The 22,551-nt window shown below is 48.7% G+C and overlaps 8 protein-coding genes across 8 annotated transcripts; 5 read left to right on the top strand and 3 right to left on the bottom strand.

The window, feature by feature from the left end:
* Positions 1-443: 443 nt before the first annotated feature.
* Positions 444-2,080, top strand: N7481_003378 (uncharacterized protein; the record flags this gene model as incomplete). Its single annotated transcript, XM_057262597.1, has 3 exons — positions 444-632; positions 688-996; positions 1,055-2,080. 3 exons carry the CDS (start codon positions 444-446, stop codon positions 2,078-2,080), a joined length of 1,524 nt encoding a protein of 507 aa, XP_057124258.1.
* A 763-nt stretch (positions 2,081-2,843) lies between these two features.
* N7481_003377 (carbon-nitrogen hydrolase family protein) lies at positions 2,844-4,150 on the top strand (the record flags this gene model as incomplete). The annotated part of the gene is made up of 5 exons (XM_057262596.1): positions 2,844-2,991; positions 3,044-3,534; positions 3,592-3,813; positions 3,877-3,921; positions 3,977-4,150. The coding sequence occupies 5 exons, from the start codon at positions 2,844-2,846 to the stop codon at positions 4,148-4,150; spliced, it is 1,080 nt and encodes a 359-aa protein (XP_057124257.1).
* Positions 4,151-5,068: 918 nt separating this feature from the next.
* N7481_003376 (GMC family oxidoreductase) lies at positions 5,069-7,138 on the top strand (the record flags this gene model as incomplete). The annotated part of the gene is made up of 5 exons (XM_057262595.1): positions 5,069-5,442; positions 5,497-5,526; positions 5,585-6,464; positions 6,522-7,023; positions 7,092-7,138. 5 exons carry the CDS (start codon positions 5,069-5,071, stop codon positions 7,136-7,138), a joined length of 1,833 nt encoding a protein of 610 aa, XP_057124256.1.
* Positions 7,139-7,413: 275 nt separating this feature from the next.
* N7481_003375 (putative MFS transporter) lies at positions 7,414-9,388 on the bottom strand (the record flags this gene model as incomplete). Its single annotated transcript, XM_057262594.1, has 8 exons — positions 7,414-7,458; positions 7,518-7,656; positions 7,718-8,148; positions 8,229-8,544; positions 8,599-8,800; positions 8,870-8,968; positions 9,036-9,123; positions 9,188-9,388. 8 exons carry the CDS (start codon positions 9,386-9,388, stop codon positions 7,414-7,416), a joined length of 1,521 nt encoding a protein of 506 aa, XP_057124255.1.
* Positions 9,389-11,288: 1,900 nt separating this feature from the next.
* Positions 11,289-13,191, top strand: N7481_003374 (T6SS phospholipase effector Tle1-like catalytic domain-containing protein; the record flags this gene model as incomplete). Its single annotated transcript, XM_057262593.1, has 6 exons — positions 11,289-11,549; positions 11,604-11,708; positions 11,756-11,938; positions 11,983-12,076; positions 12,230-13,090; positions 13,148-13,191. 6 exons carry the CDS (start codon positions 11,289-11,291, stop codon positions 13,189-13,191), a joined length of 1,548 nt encoding a protein of 515 aa, XP_057124254.1.
* A 219-nt stretch (positions 13,192-13,410) lies between these two features.
* Positions 13,411-17,247, bottom strand: N7481_003373 (non-ribosomal peptide synthetase; the record flags this gene model as incomplete). Its single annotated transcript, XM_057262592.1, has 1 exon — positions 13,411-17,247. The coding sequence occupies one exon, from the start codon at positions 17,245-17,247 to the stop codon at positions 13,411-13,413; it is 3,837 nt and encodes a 1,278-aa protein (XP_057124253.1).
* Positions 17,248-18,310: 1,063 nt separating this feature from the next.
* N7481_003372 (uncharacterized protein) lies at positions 18,311-19,897 on the bottom strand (the record flags this gene model as incomplete). The annotated part of the gene is made up of 5 exons (XM_057262591.1): positions 18,311-18,820; positions 18,880-18,952; positions 19,076-19,300; positions 19,353-19,463; positions 19,518-19,897. The coding sequence occupies 5 exons, from the start codon at positions 19,895-19,897 to the stop codon at positions 18,311-18,313; spliced, it is 1,299 nt and encodes a 432-aa protein (XP_057124252.1).
* A 1,205-nt stretch (positions 19,898-21,102) lies between these two features.
* On the top strand, positions 21,103-22,530 carry N7481_003371 (Zn(II)2Cys6 transcription factor; the record flags this gene model as incomplete). The annotated part of the gene is made up of 1 exon (XM_057262590.1): positions 21,103-22,530. One exon carries the CDS (start codon positions 21,103-21,105, stop codon positions 22,528-22,530), a length of 1,428 nt encoding a protein of 475 aa, XP_057124251.1.
* Between the last annotated feature and the right edge of the window lie 21 nt (positions 22,531-22,551).

The following is a 22,551-nucleotide window of genomic DNA, read 5'->3' as shown; positions in this document are numbered from 1 at the left end:
TACTAATACCTATTCTACTATTCGATGACTAAAAGAGGGGTTTTTGTGATACTACTCCGTACTAGTACGAGTTATATATCCCTGAAACCTTGGAATTGGCAGGTTCCCGAGGTCCGCAACGTTAGGAAGGTCGTTGCGAAGACTATTACTAATTAGCCCTTCCTCTGGGGCCGCTAAAAGGTTTCCGGCTTCCCCTAACCAAGGTGGCACTCGCTAACCCTTAGAGCTTTAGTTAGGGTCTCCTTGTTGCAGCATCGTCCAATGATCGGCGTTGGAAAGATAGCGAACAGGAGTGGGGCTCGAGCCAATAGATATGCGGGGAAGATAAGAGCGCTATGTCAGGCAGCTCAAAACAAGAGGCGGCCGGTGGCTGGAAGATATGTTGTTTCTCCTCCATACTTCTTTCCTTCTCAACGGAGAGGTCAACCGTGCTATCCAACAATATGGCTGAGTCTAGTACGGCTGCCGCCGAAGCTGCCGTGGAGCATGCGACAGACCATGCATTCGCCAAGAGGGTCCTGCGAAAGATTGATCGACGGCTTATCCCTTTGCTTTTCCTCACATATATGCTGAATTTCATGGACAAGACTATTTTATCGAGCGCTTCTGTTTTTGGGCTTTCCGAAGATACGGTGAGACCATAAAAGTGAATTAAATGTGCCACTTACTGATTCGGATTTCGTATAGGGCCTGGTGGGACAACAGTATAGCTGGGTGTCGTCAATCTTCTACTTTGGCTACCTGGCGTGGGCATATCCAACGACGATTTTGATTGCCCGTCTACCGCCGGCAAAATATTTGACAGGAAATACGCTTCTCTGGGGCACTGTAGTTGCTCTCACTGCTACTTGCACCAACTTTGGAGGTCTAATGACAGTCCGCTTTTTGCTTGGAGTCGCGGAAGCGACTATTACACCCGCTTTCATGTTTATCACGTCGACATGGTATACCCGTGATGAGATACCCACTCGAACGGGCTTATGGTTTTCCGGAAATGTGAGCATTATTTAACCGCATCTGGGGTTGAAAATCGAGACTGATTCATGACTCCCAGAGCGTTGGCGGGATCGTTTCCAGTTTGCTTGCCTATGGCCTCGGGCATGTCAACGACCATGTCGGACCATGGAGGTGGATGTTCATTGTACTCGGTCTTTGGACTTTCCTCTGGGGATTCGCTCTCTGGACCTTACTCCCTGATTCAATTTCGAGTGCGAAATTTCTTGAAGAGGACGAGCGACGATTCGCGATCAACCGAGCCATTATCGCAGGAACCGGAGTAACAGAGAAGACAGCTTGGAGGTGGGATCAAGTTCGCGAGTGTTTGATAGACCCTAAGACTTGGTTGATCTTTGGCCTGGCGCTTTTGACCCAAATTCCCAACGGCGGAACGCAGAACTTTGCAAACCTTGTGCTTGTATCTTTCGGGTTTACGAATTTGCAGTCAACATTGTTGACAATACCCTACTCGCTCATCACCGTCGCAACAATCACCGGCACGGGTTGGCTTGCCGGCCGCTTCCGTCAGTTGAATTGCTTGCTCATTGTGGCCGTGGTGCTTCCATGTATCGTGGGGAGCGCGATAATCTACTCGCGAGCTCACATAGTGCTTGGAGTGCAATTGTTTGGATATTTTCTCTTATCGACTGGGCCGGCCGCGATGCCACTTGCGATGTCTTTGGTTCAGGCCAATTATCGCGGAGTCACCAAGAAGATGACAGTTACCGCAATGGTCTTTCTGGGATATTGCACCGGGAACATTTCTGGTCCTCAATTCTTTTTGAGTAGCGAGGCACCCACTTACAACACGGCCTTTCGCACTATCATGATCTGCTATGCGTTGGTGGTTTTGCTGGCTTCAAGCCTGAGATTTTACCTGCAATGGATAAATAAACGTCGTGCGCAGGAAGAAGGATTCGAGGGAAGTGCTGGAAATGCAGGCGCCATCGGAGGTGGCAAGATTGTGGATAGCGATCATAACTCGAAGGATGTTGTGGGCATGATAAACCAGGTTCAACTGGTATCAAACGACTTTGAAGATACCACAGACTGGAAAACTCCTGGGTTTAGGTACCGCTACTGAGAACCGAGGATCATTGGATAGTACTGAGAGGTACAATCTCAATCCAACGTGCGGGCTTTGCCGGGATCTGCTGGATCTGCTGAGTCGCCTGAGCAGTGATAACAGGCTGTGTCACCTGAAACGGTGAATGTTATACATGGCATGATTTGCTGCAGATTCAAATCCCGAATAGAAAATTTGATCACGATAATGTACAGCAATTTCTGGAATTGTCTCAACGAATCCCGTAAATGAAGTGTGCCCAGGTGTCGTCCCAGGATTTCGGATAGGTACGGGGGTTGGTCGGGATTTGGGCTACTAATTGTTCCTGGCGACTAAGATAAACCGTGCCGCGTGGTCTGATTATAGATAGAGAACGCAGAATAGATCGCTTCGGGGTCTTGCAGACCCCGCGTAATCACTCCACTGCGGTTGATCTTCTGCAGCACGTCACCGTGGAGCCAACACTATGTATGACAGGTCTCTGCAACTAAAGCAAATCCCGATTCTGACTGCCCGAAGCTGTACGGGGGCCAGCCATATCGTGTGAGACAGAAGTCTGGAGCTTCAGCGGTTATTCAGGATTAAGAGAATTCCCTCTCTGCATCGGATGACACGGAAGAATCGGTATGCGTAATCGGCAGACTTCAACTTGAAACGAGATGTGGTGACCTCAGTGAGATAATATAAAAGCCCCTTCGTCGTCCGAAGGGAAAAACCATCATTCGACTTTCATCTATTCAATCTACCTCAGACTACACCTTTACCAACCTCTACCTTCACCATGACTCCCGTTCTCAAGAAGTACAAGGCCGCAGCAGTCAACGCCGAGCCGGGCTGGTTTGACCTAGAGGAATCCGTTCGACGAACAATCCACTGGATCGATGAAGCAGGAAAGGCCGGCTGCAAGCTGATCGCCTTCCCGGAGCTATGTAAGTGCACGCGAGCTAAAATACAGGATGAATCACTGATAAAATCATTCAGGGATTCCCGGCTACCCATACTGGGCCTGGAAGGTTAACTACCAGGAGAGTCTTCCACTGCTCAAGAAGTACCGAGAGAACAGTCTCCCTTCCAACTCCGATGAAATGCGCCGCATTCGCGAAGCTGCGCGCGCCAACAAGATCTACGTCTCCCTTGGCTACTCCGAGGTCGATCTTGCCAGTCTGTATACCACCCAGATTATGATCAACCCGGCTGGAGAGGTCATCAATCATCGACGCAAGATCCGCGCTACTCACGTCGAGCGTCTTGTGTTTGGCGATGGAACGGGTGACACCACGGAATCGGTCATGGACACTGAAATCGGCCGCGTGGGACACTTGAACTGTTGGGAGAACATGAACCCATTCATGAAGGCGTACGCTGCATCTCTTGGAGAGCAGGTCCACATCGCAGCCTGGCCTTTGTACCCAGGAAAGGAGACCCTCAAGTACCCTGACCCGTACACCAACGTTGCGGAGGCAAATGCGGATGTAAGAGCCCCAAATGTGCTTGCCAACGTGAGCATTTGATCTGATGACTGACGAAAGACGGCCCAGCTCGTTACGCCCGCGTATGCGATCGAGACCGGTTCCTTCACCCTCGCTCCTTGGCAGACTATCACCGCTGAGGGAATCAAGGTCAACACCCCTCCTGGCAAGGAACTGGAGGATCCCAACATTTATAACGGAAATGGGCGTATTTTCGGCCCCGATGGACAGAACCTTGTACCGCACCCGTCGAAGGACTTCCAGGGTCTTCTCTATGTTGATGTAAGTCAGCCTGAGTGGTCTCCAATATTCGGTATAACCTAAAGCTAACATTCATTTTTCTAGATTGATCTCGATGAGATTCACCTGACAAAGTCTCTGGCCGATTTCGTAAGTTCTCAAGATATTCTCCAGATGAGGTCGAAAGCTGACTAGTTGGGGATAGGGCGGTCATTACATGCGACCTGATCTGGTTCGCCTCCTCGTAGACACAAAGCGCAAGGATCTGGTTGTCCACGAAGACCGAGAGAACGGCGGAGTCGTCTACACCCAGACGATTGATCGTGTCGGACTTTCTACTCCCTTGGAAGCGAGCAGCAACGAGTCCGGCTGCGCTTGAACTAGAAGATGAACCGAGCTGCCCGTCAGGGAACATCAGCTAGATAACACTCGATTGCACCACATATGTGAATATCACCACTCTTTACCTACCATTCCTAGTAATTGGGAATCATTTTATTCCCCTATACATGGCAGCAGTAGTGGGGTAATTCTTCATCTTTTAGTTGTCGGTCGGATTTTAGAGATTCTAGTTTTTTTCAAAGTCCAAGCGGCGAACAATAGCATCGGCTATTATGTACATGAAACGACGGATCTTAAACTAATTAATGAGTGAAGCAATCTCGCACACGCGAGTCCCACCCATGAACAGTTTCAAAAGTAACTCAGAAACAAGTCCCGGCTCATAACGCCTGCGCAGTCTGATTAGCACATCATCCACTGTCATGAGTCAAATCGTTAAACTAAATAAGGCACAGGGATTTTTTAAATCACTTGAAAATCGGACTTTGCTATATTTTGGATGCCAGGTACGGATAGACAGGAACCCCCCCTAACCCCACAGGCCAATGGCCGGTTTCTGTACCCGTAAGATCGCCGCTGTAGTTATCCAAAGTGGGCCCAGTCATGCATGATTATTATATTTGCTTGTCCTAAAATTGAGAGACACATTTCGAGGCTGCCAGAATATTGATTGTGGTCCTTCCGCAAAAGAAGCCCCTGCATTGGGGGCCGAGGAATGCAATTTGCGTGAATCCTTAAAGAGTCAGATAGCCCAGATAGATCGATCAGTCGTTCTTTTGAAACTCGATTCCTAAGGTTCGCTTAGCCGTGTACACGGGCCCAATTGCCCCATCTTTCCTTGGTACGACCCGCGATCGATTGGCCCAGTCTACTCACGACTATACACTATGCTAACTACAATGATGATGATGGAATAGATCGTTCGACATTCGTTTATCGGATAGCTGTCGTCAAGATGCTATTCCATCCACTCCTTATTTATCTCGCGCTCCAGGCGAGCGGTGAGAACGCCGACGCGTCCCAGCGACGATCCTCTCAGTTGAGTCCCCTTGCGGACGGTACATTCGATTACGTGGTTGTTGGTGGTGGTACAGGCGGAAATGCAATCGCGACGCGACTGGCGCAAAATTCGTTCAAGGTCGCACTGGTGGAAGCTGGAGGTCATTACGAGGTACAGTCTTTAGCAGCGGTTCCTGCGGCTGATGTGCTTCCGGTCGGATCGGATCCTGATACATCCTTTGCTGTGGATTGGGGATTCGTTACGAAAGATCAGCCGGGCGCTAATGGGCGCTCCATTCACTATGCACGAGGAAAATGCCTTGGGGGATCGTGGGTCTCAAAATAACCGCGATTTTGAATTGGATCAATACTGACAACTTCAAGATCTGCCCTCAATTTCATGATCTATCAACGGTACGTCCTCTCATCAACTATCTTCATTCTGTTCAATCCTGACCACGGTCTTATGTAGCCCAACCGTCGAATCTATGCAGCAATGGGCCGATGCAGTCAATGATACCAGCTATACCTTCGATGAGACCCTTCCATACTATAAGAAGAGTGTCCACTTCACCCCACCGAATGATAAACTTCGAGCTTCCAATGCGACTGCCAAGTACAATGCCGACGCATTTAACATAAACGGTGGGCCCTTGGAAGTTTCCTATGCCAACTATGCTCAGCCATTCTCATCCTGGATGAACCTGGGCATGCAAGCCATTGGGATCAAAGAGGTCGATGACTTCAACCAAGGCTCATTGATGGGAGGGCAATATTGCTCTTCGACAATCGACCCTGCAAGCGAAATACGCAGCAGCTCCGAGGAATCCTTCCTCTCAAAGATCACCCCATCTAGTCTAACAACTTACACAAATACTCTCGCGAAGAAGGTCGTGTTCAATAAGAATAAGAAAGCAACTGGCGTTCAGGTCAAGGGATTACTGGGAAACACTGTTACTCTTTCGGCGTCAAAGGAGGTTATCCTCTCCGCGGGTGCTTTCCAGTCACCTCAACTTCTCATGGTCTCCGGCGTTGGACCGGCCGATATCCTGAATGAGCACGAAATTGAAATCGTTGCTGAATTACCCGGAGTTGGTCAGAATCTCTGGGATCACCCGTTTTTCGCCCCTTCGTATCGAGTCCAGGTCTCCACCCTGACCGAGTTCGCGAACAACCTCCTCTATGCGGCGGGCAAAGTTATGAGTGGCATCCTGATGAAGACCGGCCCCATCACCAATCCAGTATCCGACTACCTGGCATGGGAGAAGATTCCTCAATCGCTACGGTCGACGTTTTCCAAGGCAACCCAGAGTGCATTATCACAATTCTCCAATGACTGGCCCGAGGCCGAGGTAAGAAATGAGAGACGAAAGGCCAAGTCAATGAAAGATTCGCTAACGCTTTTATAGTACATTTCTGGGGCCGGATATATGGGTAACATTTCCAACCTTTTGCAAGATCAGCCCAAGGATGGATATCAGTACGCCTCGATGCTCGGAGTACTGGTCGCACCGCTTTCCAGAGGCAACGTGACATTGAGGTCAAGCGATACATCGGATTTGCCCATAATTAATCCCAACTGGCTTGGTGATACTGCCGACCAAGAAGTTGCCATTGCTATATTTAAGCGGATCCGGGAAGCTTTCCGGAGTGATGCAATGGCCCCAGTAGTTATTGGCAAGGAATATTATCCAGGCGAAGATGTCCAGTCAGATGAGAGAATTCTCGAATTTATCAAGGATAATATGATGACCCTGTGGCATGCCGGCTGCACTTGCAAAATGGGAACCTCCGGTGACGAAATGGCTGTGGTCGATTCGCAGGCTCGTGTGTATGGAGTCGAGGGCTTGCGAGTTGTTGATGCTAGCGCCTTCCCATTCCTACCTCCCGGCCATCCCCAGTCTACAGTTTGTAAGGTCCCCCCCCCCCCCATCCCCCCTTTTGGATTTGGATATAGTGGTAACTCTAACAATCGCCAGATATGCTTGCCGAGAAGATTGCTCAAGCTATAATTGAAAGCTCCTGACCCCGAAATATTCGGTTAGTGATGGACTTGGCTCGCAGAGCTAGATTTCGGCTCCGTTCGCTTCTTTTCAAACTCTCCCGAGGTCATTCAGAAGGTCCTCTGTTGAGATCCGTATTGGGCATTCAAAGTCCGAAATCCGACCTGATTGTTGTACCACCTGGGCATAATTCAGATATTGAGATTGTAGAAAAACCAATTCAATGCTATGCATTCTTCTAATATTAACAACGGCAATATACTAGTTTATTTGTGAAGTGGGCGCAAACATCTTGATGTTATAACACGTATCGGAATTCCTTGTTATCAATCTCCGTTTGATCCTATAATGGGAAAGTCAGCCGGCTATCGTTGTGATCAAGTCTCCGAGCGAAAGACTTACCAGCATTCCATTTTCAACTCCATCCGCGTCAGATTCAAAATTATCAACCGCCTCACGGTCCCGCTTCTTATTCTCAAGATACATATACAAGTACAGAGCAATAATCGCGGTCAGTTTGACAATATAACCGACAAGCATACTGCTCCGGAATTAGTAAACCTTGGAACCAAATCTCACCAGGTAAATAATGAACCACTCACGCAATATAGGCACTGTGGTACCCAGGGGCCTCACTGTCCTTAAATGTCTGTGGCCCGATGATATTACCAACGCAGTATCCAGTAAAAAGCAAAGCGCCGGTAACCTGTTTCTTGGTGTATCCAGCAATATTAGAGCTGACAATGGTCAAGCTCATACTGAAGCCCAGACCCTGAAAATAACATAACCAAAGCGCAACGAGACGGCCCCATTTATTCGAGTCGGGTAAACCGACCAATAAACCCGCGCCGAGAATGCAGGTCAAATTGGCAACGATCATACAGGCGTTTCGCGAGTGGAATTTCCCGTTGAATTTGGTCGCAATATAGCCTCCGAAAAGCAAGGTCAAGAATTGGACCGCACCACCTGGGATCTGAAGATATTGGGTGCCCAGTGTATCAAAACCGAAGGAGCCGACGATGATGGATGTAAACTGTAAGTTTTGTTAGAGTATCTGCTCTGAGAATCCTAGGGTCGTAGTCGTTATGAATAATGGAAGGAATAGAAACATACACTTGTCAAAGCCGAGTTTGGCACTTGTGCCCCGATAGCCATAATAAACAAGAGCCAAGTCTTGGGGTCTCTTGCTGCTTGCCAGACCTGATACCATTTGAATTGTTGATTCTTCACTCCCTGGCGATTGATTGCTACACGCTCAACAGCAATAGCCCTCTCCTTCTCGGTAAGAAATTTGGCTGTGGATGGCAGGTCCGGGAGGAGCCATAGTGCAAAGACACCCGTGACAAGTGAGAAGGCGCCGAAGATGAGAAAGACGTACATCCACTTCGGAAGACCGGCGGTAATGTGACCAACAGCGTAGCCAATCAATCTATCCCTTATTAGCACAGATATCTTGTCTAGATGAGAAATAAGAGGAGCTCACCCTCCAAACATTGTCGCGATACCATTGGTGCAGTAGTAAGCCTCCAACCTAAGAGGCTGCTCCTCGGCAGTATACCACATACTCATCAACAGAACGAAGCCTGGATTCACAACAGCTTCGACGAAGCCGAGTAAGAATCGATTCACTGCGATTCCGGCGAAATTATAACAGGCGGGCGTTGTCATGAGGAGACCACCCCATACTGGTAGACGAAAGATATAGCAATCAGTATCTGGCACATGTGATGGAGCTCGAGGTTTCGAATTTATACCTAGTGTTGTGTATCCGAGGAACTTCCCGACCGGAAGTTTTTGTAGGGCCAGACCAGCAGGCCATTGGGCGATGAGATAGCCAAAGTAGAAAATAGAACCTAGTAAGTTAGTAGTTAGCACAATATGCGAGGAGATGCTGAACAAAACGGGTAGAATGCAACGTACTTAACCACGAATAGTCTTGCCCCGTCAGGCCGGTCCCTTGTTTCAATCCATATACAGAAGCAAAGTTGATGCTGTTTTTATCCAGGTACTAGGAGAAGTCACGTCGACACAACCAGTCTAGCAATACAGGGCAAGGCATCAATAGAACTCACCTGAATCATATAAATCACAAATAAGAGCGGAATCAACTGCAAATCAATCTTCCTAAGGGTTCTCTTCTCTTCTTCAGGCGTATAATCAAGTCCGCGATTCTGACGATAAAAGGCATAATTTTTATCATGATCCTCAGAGGCTATCGACGAGATGGGCGGCGAGGTGGTAGCCGCCCCGACATTCTTCTCCAATTCAGCCATATAGACAGGCCGTGGTTTTCACTTCGGATTGGCAACTTTTGTTTTCAAAAAGAAGGAAAAATGCTACCGGATCGCTGATTTTCCTAACTATGGCCGGTCGTCAAAAATTCTGCTGGGACACGACGTCGACTACAACTGGATCAGGACAAGTCCTTATAACCATCAGCCATGTGGCCCCAATCCACATCCCTTCCCACTTTTCTATCCATTTAAGAAGAGACTATGTGGAGAAGACAAGCCGCAGCAATGCACGCCATGGACCCCACACTAGGTCCCAGGGGACAGAAAACTTGCAGTGGAGAGGGGCGAGTCTATTTCATCTGTGGTAAGTAATATCTTGCGGGGACTGGGCGAGTACTACCGCTCGGGGATTTGCGTTGACAGATACTATTTAGGACAGAACACGTTATATCGAAATTCAAACAGAGTTTCTGCAGCAATTAGAGCCTATGGGAGGAAAGCAAACGGAGTTATTCGAGGGGTGAATTTGTTGATTTGAAGGTGTTTGGTGGACCGAGGATCACGACATCCATGCGCCGATTGCGTGTTGCGCTCGAGTCGAGTAAATTTCAAGTTACTCCTTTCTGCCATCCGGACATTTGCCGAGTTGGAGCTATTTGAGAAGCTGGTTTGGGGGTTGCTTTACGTCAGGGTGTCATACATATTTGAGGTTGCTTAGAAATTATGGTTTGTATACTAACAACTATGGAGTAGTTATACACTAGTTAACAAATCCAGGGTTGGACGCCTTAGTGCCTTAGTGCCTTGATATCCGAATGCCTTGATGCCTTGGTGCCTAGTAGGCTCCCTTCCTTCCATGGATCTTCCATCCATGGCTTCTTCGCTCCACGTTCCGATGGTCAAACCACAACACCGCTAGCTAGATCTAAATATGATCACTATCCGCACAAATGTGAGGTACCATGTTGTGTCTTAGTGCTGGCAATGCCTATTTGTTTTGTTTCTGGCCCCCACAACACCATGACGTGTTACTCCGCACCCACGATGGGCAAACTGAGTCTCTTTGAGTTGACTCATATCGCGAGAAAGTGTCAGCTTACGCCAATTCCGGAATTATCCACATAAAGAATCACTGAAAGTTCCTTGCTGAAGTCGCCACGGCATATATACCAGCGACAAATCGGATGACTATGTTGTCGTCCCCGTTGCGCCTGGTAAAGTACCCGGAGAATCTGCACAACGGGGTTCTGGATGGTGACGATGCTAGATTGACTGAAATATTTATTGGTCTTAGCCTGAGCCCATGGCAGGAAAACATGCAAAGACAGACTCCATTGAATATCGCAGGTACTCGTAAGAAGCGATCGATACTGGCTTTATTTTCTCGGGGTTATTGACTGTTTAGTACTGGAGCGTTTGTGCGAGCGTTTTTCTAGATGGAGTGACCAAGGTAGCCCCATAAACATTCAGAGTTACGCGATAGTTCTTTGGTGTCTCTTGAGAAAAGCAGTCGAACCAACAAAATGACTTCTATCATGAACTCTTCCACTTCTTTGAAACTTTCGAAGCCAATTTGAAGGACTCCGGATTGGATTGGAAGGCTGGGCCTTAAATGTATCTCACATGCATATACGGTCTATACTGATGCTTGCTGATTGGCGCGCCTCGTCAGCCAGGGCATAGACACGTGAACCGTAAGCCGGCTGTGAAGCATGCATGAACTTGTGCCGCTTTGGAACTGGGCCCTGGTCTGTATGTACTAGTACGAACTAGTCTCGGAGTCCCAGCGAGCGAATCGTCGTTTATATTTACGTACCCGCTTAGGTCATTCAATTACGACCCACTCATCTTTCTCCAGAGCCTGTTTGCTTTCAACGTGGGGCTGACATCAAGTTCAAGTTGGCCCTTTCTATGATCTGCTGCCGGGCCATCGTGCACGATGCCTGTGCCATGGAAACGTATCATTCTCTGTCTGGATGGAACTTGGGTGAATAGTGACAAAGGCTACAACCGGCCCACCCTTGACCAGCCAAACGCGACGCTCCAGGTTCCATCGAACGTGACTCGTGTTTACCGCTCACTCAGAAACCGCGACCGGGATGGAACGTGTCAAATCTCGTACTATCAACCCGGTGTTGGTAGTACTGGTGGAATCGCTGATAGTATAGCCGGTGGAGTGTTTGGAGCCGGGGTTTCTGAAGTCGGTGGTGTTAACTCTTTACCACGGTTGAATGGCTCTAATCAAAATCCCTAGAACATGCGAGAGGCTTACAGTTTTGTCGCTGCAAATTATGAGCCTGGAGATGAGATCATCTTGATGGGATTTTCCCGCGGTGCTTTTACGGCGCGTGCCGTAGCAGTAAGTAGATCGTCTCAATGAGAGCGGAATTTGAGCTAATATCACAGCAGAGCATGATATCCGAGATCGGTCTTCTCAACTCCAAAGGAATGGAAGTGTTTTATCCGATCTTCAAGGATGTTCAGAACATGCGAAATACCCATTATAAGGACAAATTTCCCACAGTTCCATTTCCTAACAAGCCAAAGTCGCCTGACAGAGGTAAAGAATATCGACAACGCCTTGAAGAGGTATTTAGGCCCAACTCTTCAGATCAACTTTACTATACTAATAGTCTTCAAAGGGCGGCTTCACACGACTTAATGACCCAGATGGATATCGCATCAAAATCCGCTGCGTTGCGGTGTGGGATACGGTAGGAAGTCTAGGTATGCGCACCTTTCCATCGATCAGAAACCGCCTTCTCACTTGAATGAAATAGGTATCCCTGAAATAAGTCTCACCAGCAAGCTTGATATACCCCGCTCAACAAAAGAATAAGTGGCCTGTTATTCTAACCAAGCGCAAATAACACTGACAAGCTCTTACATGCAAATTCTACGACACATCACTCTCCAACGACATTGAATATGCCTTCCAGGCGCTCGCCCTTGATGAAGATCGCGCCTCCTTCTCTCCAGCAGTCTGGGAAAGACCGCCCAAATCCCGTACCGACCTTCGACAAGTCTGGTTCCCTGGAGCGCATTCCAATGTCGGTGGAGGTCTTCCCGATCAAGAAATGGCAAATATCACTATGGCCTGGATGATGGACCAACTCGCATCTATTGGTGTTGCCTTCGAGTCAAATACAATAGATCGGATATTTGAGGAGAGCGTTCGTTATTATTACAATTGTGGCCAACAGTCGAAGCCTCGACCTGATTCCCCAGAACGAAAGAGAGTGACACAGTGGGCGTCCGCCTCAATTTACGACGAACACCGACCAGTTCGTCCCTGGGCATTGGGCGAGATTGTTCAGCCGGAAACGGGATTATACCGTCTGGCAGGGAAATTGACCCGCACACCTGGGATGTATCATGTCGTCGCTCGCGATACGGGACAAGCGACACCGTACTTCCTGAGAGATACAAATGAGAAAATCCATCGAAGTGTTCGCATTCGTCTCTCGTTGGAAGGGCTCGGATATGATGACATGGGGCCATACAAATGTCGCGCGCTTCTTAAAAAGGGACCGTGGTCGCTCCGCCGGATTCGCTACGTCGTTCGATCAACTAGACAAACTGTCAATTCTTATGGCGAAGTCGATGAAGTGATAGATGAAAAAGAAGAGTCGGGCTGGGGATGGATGTATGACGGACAGAAAGAAGATGCGCCTCCAGACACACTTTTAATGGAGGAGGAACTGGGCCCGTACGAGAATGAGTTGCTTCGTCTTAACAAAGGTAAGGGCTCTGAACTTGAAATCCTGCTGCTGGTATTATATGACTAATTCTTAATAGGTCGTCCGTTCTATCGCGAGATACTCGCAGATTGTAGGCGATGATGAGCACCGGGGCTCGAGCGAAAACAGTTAAGGTCAAGCAGTTTTTTAGCACGCCCGGACAGTGCGAACTACCTCCCGGCCTAGCTAGTGCTGTATTCGGCACAGTATAAGTCTATGAGGAACAACTTGAGATTTTGTAATGATAGAACGCAAAGATTAAATTTACTTAAGACTCGAGCAGAACAAGGTATATAGATCTAAGGTAATGTAGCAAAATTCTCAAATAGGCTCATCGCGAGGCTCAACCAACATCTCGTTGACAGAGACATACTCCGGCTGGCACAGAGCATGAATGATCGAGTTGGCGATATCAGAAGGTTCCAAAATCTTCGCACCAGACGGCTCGCCGAACTTCTTCACGGCTTCGGAATCGGTGGACATGTTCAGCAACGGGGTGGAAGTGTTTCCGGGCTGAATACTTGTGACACGAAGGCCTTGACCGGCAGTCTCCAGACGAAGAGCTTGGAGGGTAGCCTCGACGAAGAACTTACTGGCGGAGTAAACACCCAGACCAGGGAAGACCTTACGTCCGGCATCGGAGGAGATAGCAACGACGTGACCGCGACCGCGCGACAGCATTCCTGGAACAGTAGTAGCAATGGCGTTGAGCAGACCCTTGCAGTTGACGTCGACGGTTCGCTCCCATTCATCAGTCTGGGTGTTGGCCATCATCGTGAAGTACATAACACCAGCGCATGCGACAAGGATGTCGACCTCGCCTAGCTCTTCTGTAGCCGCTTGGACAAGAGCTTCAGTCTGCGACTTGTTGGTGACATCTGTTGATCGGGCGATACATTTGACACCATGTGCTTCGACCTTGGCCTTCACGGACTCCAGCGCATCGAGACGACGGGCGCCAATAGCCACTGCTGCGCCCTGTTTGGCCAGCGCAGACGCAACCGCTGCGCCGATACCCGAAGAGGCTCCAGTCACCACAGCCACCTTACCACTCAGGGGGCCCTTGGTAGAGACTTGCACCGAGCGACCAAGGGCATTCCGACGAGAAGGAGGCCGAGGAAGCCAGCCACGAGCAAACCAGTGGCGAGCATACGTTTCCAGAAGAATACTATCCACCTTGGGGCGTTCAACAACCTCACGGAAAGGTCTGGTCAAAGCATTATCGAGCACGACAATGCCGCGCAAGAACTCGACAGTCGGCATACCACTGCGAAGAATGTCGACAGTAAAAGAACCATCACCACCCTTGGCTGATCCGCGCTTCTCGAACCATAGAGCCACCCACTCGTCCCACGGAAGCGACTCGGTGGGGTATCCAAGCTCCTTCAAGTTTTCAAAGACGGAGGCGGTGTTGACTGGACGGGGATCACCCAGGTGGAAGACCGTTTGGTCCACCACAGAGTCGGTTTGAGTCGCAAGGTGAATGATGGACTTGCTAACGAAATCAACAGGGGTCATCTCGGCGCGCCATCCCTCGACGTTAGGGGCAAATCCCAGTCGGATAGACTCGACGAGGAGAGCAGTCAAAAGATCCCAAGCGTTGGCAGAGCCGGTCAGACTGTGACCGCTGATAGTACCGCATCGGTGGATCTTCACAGGAAGTCCTCGCTGACCAGCCTTCAGGACCAACTGTTCAGCAACCCACTTGGTTTGACCGTATCCATCGAGCAGCTTGGTGGGAACATCCGCGACATCCAGCATGGTGCTCTCGGGCCAACCATTCTCCTCAGACGGGGGTAGAACACCATTTGTCGAAACATACTGTACGGTCGCGCCAGCCTTGGAAGCCAGACGAAGAACCTCTCGAGTTCCACCGACGTTGGCAGCCCGGAGAGCAGCGTAGGGATAGACAAGGTTGACAGTGGCAGCCGCATGCACGATGACTTGGATTCGGCCAACAACATCCTCATACGCCTCTGGCGAGAGACCAAACTGGGGTCGAGAAAGATTTCCAGGAAGAACCTCGACACGTTCCATGATAGTATCTTTCCAAAGCCCCAAATCAAGAAGGTTGCGTCGGATTCGGGCAACACCGCCAGCCTGGTCGTCATCTTCGGGATCAGTGAATCGCACAAGACAAATAATCTTAGCTGATGTGTTCTCCAGCAGATCATTCAAAAGGAACGCTCCCAAGAAGCCAGTAACACCAGTCAGCAGAACGGTATCGGCCGATGCAATAGACTTGATCTTTGTGTTTTCAACAGGCTTGATGTCGTCGTCCAGGGTAGAATCAGCGAGCAGGAAAGCTGGGAGCTCCGCTTGAACCTGTGCAGTATGTCCATCTCTGACAGCACGCACGGTCTCTAGATGGGCAGCGAGAGTGGTATCTTCGGCGAGACGAGGAATGGGCACGCGGAAGCCAAAGTGTCTAGTGAGTCGAGATGACAGGTCGGCCAGCGACAAAGAGTGACCACCAAGGTCAAAGAAGTTGTCCTCTGGCTTAAGAAGCGACTTCGAGGTCTTCAGAACATTTGCCCAGATGGCTGCGATATCTCCGATACTAATCGGGTCCTTGTCCAGCGTCTTCTCGCTGCCGCTAGGACTGGAACTGCGAGGAGGGGGAAGGCTCTTCAGATCAACCTTGCCAGAAACACCATTGGTTGGAAGGTCCTTCAATTCAACCCACAGGGCGGGGATCATGTAATGGGCGAGATAAGGCTCAAGAATGCGACGAGCAGCTGGGCTGTGGCCAGACTCGTTGATTTCGACTGCCGGGCGATCTTCGGAAGCTTCGTCGGGAACGATGTATGCAACCAATTGCTTCTCGAGACCTTCGCCATGGGCAGTGACTGCACAGTGACTCACAGCCATATATTGGCAAATATCGCTCTCGACCTTTGCCGGGACGACGGAATATCCGCGAAGCTTGATCATAGCACCAACGCGACCGGTGATTTCCAGGAGACCAGATGGTAGCAGGCGTGCCAGATCACCAGTCCTATACATGCGAGCGCCCGGGGTGGAATCGAACGTATTAGGGGTGAAGGCTTTCGCTGTTGTCTCGGGGAGATTGAGGTATTCCCGAGCCAACAGGTCGCCTCCGACGAGGAGTTCACCTGCAGTTCCCACGCCGACGTCTTCACCGTTTTCGTCGACAATATAAGTATGAGCAGGGTCCAGCGGAGGGCCAACGGGGCAATAGATGGACTCGGGATCGATGATATCGCGAATATCTCCACAGGCGATTTCGTGTGTTTCACAAGCACTATAGCAGTTGAGCAGGCGGGTATTGGGGAGAGCTTTGATTGATCGGCGGGCCAGATCGGTCGAAACAACCTCGCCATTCAGCCAGAGAGTTCGTAAATCAGGCAGACGAGTGGCAATGTGGGGATAACGTGAGAGAACAGTCGCCAAAAGAGTCGGGGTCATGAGTGTTTCGGTAATCTTCTTCGACGCAAGTAAGTCGACCAGCGCAGCTGGGTCATAACTGACATCGTCGGGCACAGCAACAACTGTGGCACCTCGTAGTAGCGGGCGAAGCATTTCCCAAATAAAGAAAACATTGCAGGCAACTCGATCGCCGGGCTGCAGGTCCTGCACAGCAAATCTCAAATTATAAGAGAGAACAGGAGCACGCTGGGGGTTTGCAATTCCCTTGGGCTTGCCGGTAGTTCCAGAAGAGTAAGAAACGAAAGCCAGTCGGTCAAGATCATTCTGAGCAGGGAAAGGAGCAGCTTCTTTAGCATGTCCGTTCAGCTCAGATATTGGTTCATCGAGAGCAATCAGCGGGCATTGGGCCTTAATTTTGGGGGCCTCGGCCCGGTCAGTGATGACCACAGCGGGCTTTGCATCGTCAATCACATCAGCCAGCAGACCGGGCGGATATGCGAGTTCGAGGACCAGAAATGCACCTCCAGCACGAAGGGCAGCCAGACAGGCGATCACATAATTGGCACTTCGTGGTAGCAATACGCCTACCAGCGTGTCTCGGCTCACTCCGTAGAGTCGGAGACGATTTGCCAGCGACTCAACCTCCTTGTTGAGCTCGCCATATGTATATTTTGTGGTGTGATCCTCTAGCGCAATCGCGTCTGGAGTCGCGTGCGCCTGCTGCTGGAACAGAGTTGGGAGGTCCTTGTCGATGTCGAGGATCGTCATCTTTGTAATTCAGCTCGGATGAAGCGAGGGGCAATCGGAGTGCGGGGTGAAAAATATCTTGCAGTTTGAATGTCGAATGTGGTGATACTGAAGTATTGTTTTTCTTCGGAGCTGGTTATAGGGCTAAGTGATGTCCAAGGCGCAAAAATATAAACGCAGGAAAAATCGGCCGCAGGAACGAGACTACCGCTTCATCCGCCATTACATCTTAATTCTGTTGAGAGCAAACAGCAAAAAGCAAGCAAGGATGGAGACTAAACATTCCCACTAAACTCGAAGTTGTCTAGCGAGAAACAGTTCAGTGGCACCTCTGGGGTCTAAGGGACTGTCTAGAGTTAATCGTCCTATCCGAACCACTGTAAGCACCCGAGCGCTTTCATCTGGCCAAGCGGCATGAGATGAATTCAGGCCATCCCGCAGCGATCACAACGCCTCATGCATGGTTAGAACCAGGTTCGTGCGCATTCTGTGGTTGCCTATATGTCATGGTGATGACTATTCCTTGGCAGTCTCTCCCAGAACAGGAATGCCAGTCCCATCCCATTGACAGCTTTCTCCATGATGTTCCACGATGCTCCATAATTCGCTTGCTCCATAATTTATTCCCCGTGGAACCTGCCCCACCTTGCGAGAGGGGAATTTGCATGTGAAAGTCTGGTCAATTCCCAACAATAATCCGCCCCCATATTATTAATGCCGTATGATAAGGACGGGTTGTGCGGCGCCGATATAGGCGACTCTAAAGGACAACTTAGTCTTCCATGACTCTATCGCAGAAACATTTTCTCAGCCGGGATTTTATAGCTTTGTACATATTGGAATCGCACGGAAAAGTGGAGGATTTGAAGATTGTACAATATCTACTCCGTTAGGTCGATCGTAAGTACAGCGCAAAAATAGAACAAAAAAAGGAAGACTTGGATTAAATTGAAGTAAATCCAATTATCAAATTGCGCAACCATAGTACCGGTACTTGAAACTAGAAACTCGCACCGCCTCCGACCGAAATCGTCTTCAATCATACTCGTACTCTATAAAGACATCGAAATACTTCCCCAGCCGTTCAGTAGAAAACTGGATGACCTGGCTCTTGAGCATAATCTACAGGTATTTCCGGCACATATGCCTTGGATATATCTGCTTCTGGGAGCAAATCTAACAAATCCTTCCGATTGTTGGCAATGAAAATTCGATCTCTATTATCTGGGGCGGTGGCAGTGTATGCCATACGCCGCAGAACCGGGCCCAAGAGCCGGTCGGCAGTTTTTGAACTGAGTCTGCCTTGCATCAACAAGACCTGTATGGGGGTCCAAGGTATTAAAACTTCGCCCTCATGAGGCAAGCAGATTTCAACCTTGATCAATGGTTGGTTTATTTGTCCATTTGAGGTTGTCACGATACTTCTTCCAATTACCATCTCCACAGGCACATAATGAGGCCGGGGATACATCATATTCTTGACATCATCTTCATAAAGTGTGGCAATCGAGGCACCACTATCTTCCATCATATTGAGAGTGCTAGTGATCTGAGTGCCACCGTCGGGTGACGGTAATCGCAATGTGAATTTTTTCTATATGACATGATGATTTAGCAGGAGTTTTTGACTTCGGTGGGTGCCACAACACGTACATAGTGCATATTCACGGAATCTGGGGGCAACGACATCTTAACTGCCAGAGGTTCTGGACCCGGTTTCGGTTCCCTGAATACCCAATATTAGATCATCAATACTCCCTGTCCTATGTAGTTGATTTAACTTGCCCCCTCAACCCAGAAACTCTCTCCTTTTGCATTATTTCCCTTCACCTGGTCCATCTCATCCCACCTGAATGGACGCGGCTGGCAAAGCTGACGATCTTTGACCCAGTACGTGACCAAGCCATGATTCCACTGAAGATACTTATATCGATATGCCCGCATGATAGCTCGCACGGTTTCCAGCTGTTTATACTGGTCGTTCTTGGTCAGGTCTTGTTCCATCTGCTTGAGGGAATTTAGGCGTTGGATAACGGGCCAGCTAAGCCCGTAAGGCTCCGAGTCAACCCAAAATCTAATTAAAAATTAGCGCCCGATCAATAAATAATCATGTGGATAGAACCTACTCCTTCTCAGCTTTATCCACCTCCAAAGCTTCCAGCCTTGCTTCAAACCGCGAGACCATGATATTGTCCTTGATTCTCTCCTGACAGCGCGCAATCTGAGCATCATAATCACTATATCAGTTAGCAAGCTTGTTTACCATTAGAATATCTGAAGACATCACATACTCATCACTTAAATCGGGCTCACTGTCAGTCCAATCATCGGGAAGTTCTGCCGGGTTCTCTAAAGACTCCTTTCCCTTGTGTTTCCATCTACGGTGACGTGGGGGCTTTGGGGCCTTTTTTGGAATTTTGACCTTTCCAACATAAGACGTGTCAAGATCAAGGGCCTTATCTCTATTTTCTGCGCTAGAGACAGACTGAGAGGATGGACTAGTCTTGAATTTTGTCAATCCACCCTTTATGCTCTCTCCTGCAGCCTGAACCTCTTGCGCGATATCGCTCAACTTTGTCTTCTTCTGAGTCTTGGACTTTTGCGACTTCTCAACCCTTCCACTACTGGGAGTAGCAGGCTGCTTGCCTTTCTTGGACTTGCGAGGTGGCATATTGAAAATGTATCGTCTGTGGAAGTCTATCTCAAAGGGGAATTTTCGGCCACTGACAGTGAACGTAACAGGCGGTGCTGATTATTGTATAAATCCTCACTTTCAACTTGAGGCTCAGAAGAAGCTTCCCTTTTGACAGACGAGAAAATAAATCCACAACTTGGAACTATGAGGGTAGACAAACTACCCAGGTATGATCCCTTTCGATTTATAGAATGTTCAGACAAAGAATTTGAAAACTCGACGAACGCTCCGACTTTAGGATGTATCTATCCTCGGAAGCATATAATATGAAAGAATGAGTTTAGTCTCAAAGAATGAAAGAATAATTGGACACCGAAGTAGCGACCTTTGAGCTTTCACTTAGCCTTCTTCTCAAAGTGACATTTCTCTAAACCCCTTGCATCTTGTACCATCGACATGTTTTTTCTCTTTTTTTTGACTTTATCATGGGGCTTGTAATTCACGGGAGGAGGGATACCCAGAATCCTGATTCGTCTTTCCACGTTACGGCAAGTTGGATTTTGAGTTGCTGAATTTATTAAACAGGCGTAAGAATTCGTCTCTCCGCACAAGCTTTTTCTTCAGATACATCTTAGCTGTTCTGACACCGAGCGAGTCCTCTACCTGCTTAAATGATGTCTTCTTTCAAACTACGGGGTACCATACTTCTGACGAAGGCTGGATTCAGTAATTGGTTCCTCCCCCATCCAATTTATTCGTCCACCTGGGCATTCTTTCAGATGAGTTCCGACAGAAATTACCACATATGTACACAGTCTAATGTAGGCGAGTCCAGTTTGATTGCTATAGATAGATATGTAAAACAGCGTAGGGAAGAGCGAAAAGGACTCTGATAATCCTCAGAAGACAAGTCACTTGAGTCGTGTACATGATGTGGCTCAGCTAGGACATTCAGCCCCCACCCTGCATGGTAACTAAGCGGCAGCTTACGATAGTCCTAAATCCTACAGCCTTGGTCCCCCTTTCTCATTCCTCTTGGCCAACAAAGAAGTCTTCCTCGAAACAATTCCCCTGGCGGAAAAAATCTAGAGCTGCACAAAGACTCGATCGGAAATGCCGGGTCAAGTTGTAAAGCCACGCCGAAGTACCCCCAAGGTCCGGACGGGATGTAGCATCTGCAAGTGAGTGTTTAGCGCGACGGAATGGATGGTGGAAGCGATCAGTCATCTGACTAGTCTAGGATGCGCCGAGTCAAATGCGACGAGCAGCGACCGAAATGTAAGCGCTGTATCTCAGCAGGCTGGGACTGTACAGGATATTCCGCCGAAGTTCGGCCGAAACTTGAAAGCAATATCCAAATATACAACATTCCGTTCAAGATTCCCGGCAGTCGGACAGATCGCGAGCTCCTCCATTTCTATTGCTGTGAAGCAGCTCAGTGCCTCTCGCGTTTTTCCGACTCAACACTTTGGACCCAACTTATTCTGCAGCGAAGTCAGCACCAGCCTGTGATTCGAAATTCCCTCGTCGCGCTAAGCTCGCTATACCGCGAGTATCTGAAAGTCGGATCGAATCAGCTGGGAAATTCTCCGAAAACCATTCAACTTATGGCCAAATCTCATAAGCAACTTTCGACATATCTTCTCACACCGGGTGCTTCGCCCGAGGCTGCGCTTGTCTGCAGTTTGATCTTTTACGTGTTCGAATGTCTCGTCGGAAACACGAAACAGGCGATATGGCATCTAGATCGCGGATTGGAGCTTCTGAAAAACTATTGGGTAGATGATCCATACTTACTTGCAAAGATGGATCCCATCTATCCTCAGCTAAAGATCATATTCTGTCATCTTGATGTCCATGCCAGCATTTTCCTATGGGAAAGACTGCCTGTCCTCAAACTTGCCTCGCAGGATCATATCTCTGGCTTGTCTGATGTGGTCCCAGAGGGATTCTCCGGTATCTTTGATATAGAGCAGGCACTTGTCATACTGCAAAATTGGAAGACAAACCATCTCATGTCGACAGTGGCTCACAAAGGAGTCAATCTGCAAGAATTACCAATTGAGATCGCCCAAGAGAGACTACAGCTCGAAAGACAACTCCAGCTATTCGAGGTTGCAATTGAGCGATTCCGACTTCAAAATAATGGACAGACGATGAATAGCCAAGATCGCGAACGGATTATGTTATTGCACTGCCAAGCACTCATTTTCCACGGCGTGTTGCTTGAGAACATAATTTTGACCGAGGAAGATACAAAAACACCAATGGAAGCCTATTGCAAATTTGAGTTTGCTTTGGAGCAAATTTCGTTTCTTTTTTCCGACTTCGAATCGTCAAATGGCTCCAAGTCCGAGCATCGGGCATTCACTGTCTCAACAAATGTAGTAGCTATGCTTTACTTCGTTTGCTTCAAAACAACAGACAGGAACCTCTTGGAAAAGGCCCTATTCATGATGAATAGCTCTCTCTATTCTGCTCGAGATGGACTCTGGGATTCACGAAAAGCATTCTTGGTAGTTCAATCTGTTCTTTCTGAAAAGAACTCTCTCCATAGCGAGGAGGAGGCGGACATGCGATTAGAAGATGTTGGCTCTGACGTTATCGATACCAATTGTGGGCTAGATGAGGTTTTCTGTGCTCTTAGCATTGAGGATGAAGTTGATTGAAATAAGGATATAAAACGATGC

The sequence above is a fragment of the Penicillium waksmanii genome, assembly GCF_028829765.1.
Source record: "Penicillium waksmanii strain IBT 27052 chromosome Unknown utg000004l:1.0-5674109.0:1.0-5678898.0, whole genome shotgun sequence".
Lineage (NCBI taxonomy): Eukaryota > Fungi > Ascomycota > Eurotiomycetes > Eurotiales > Aspergillaceae > Penicillium > Penicillium waksmanii.
This window is presented reverse-complemented; position numbering and strand designations above follow the sequence as displayed.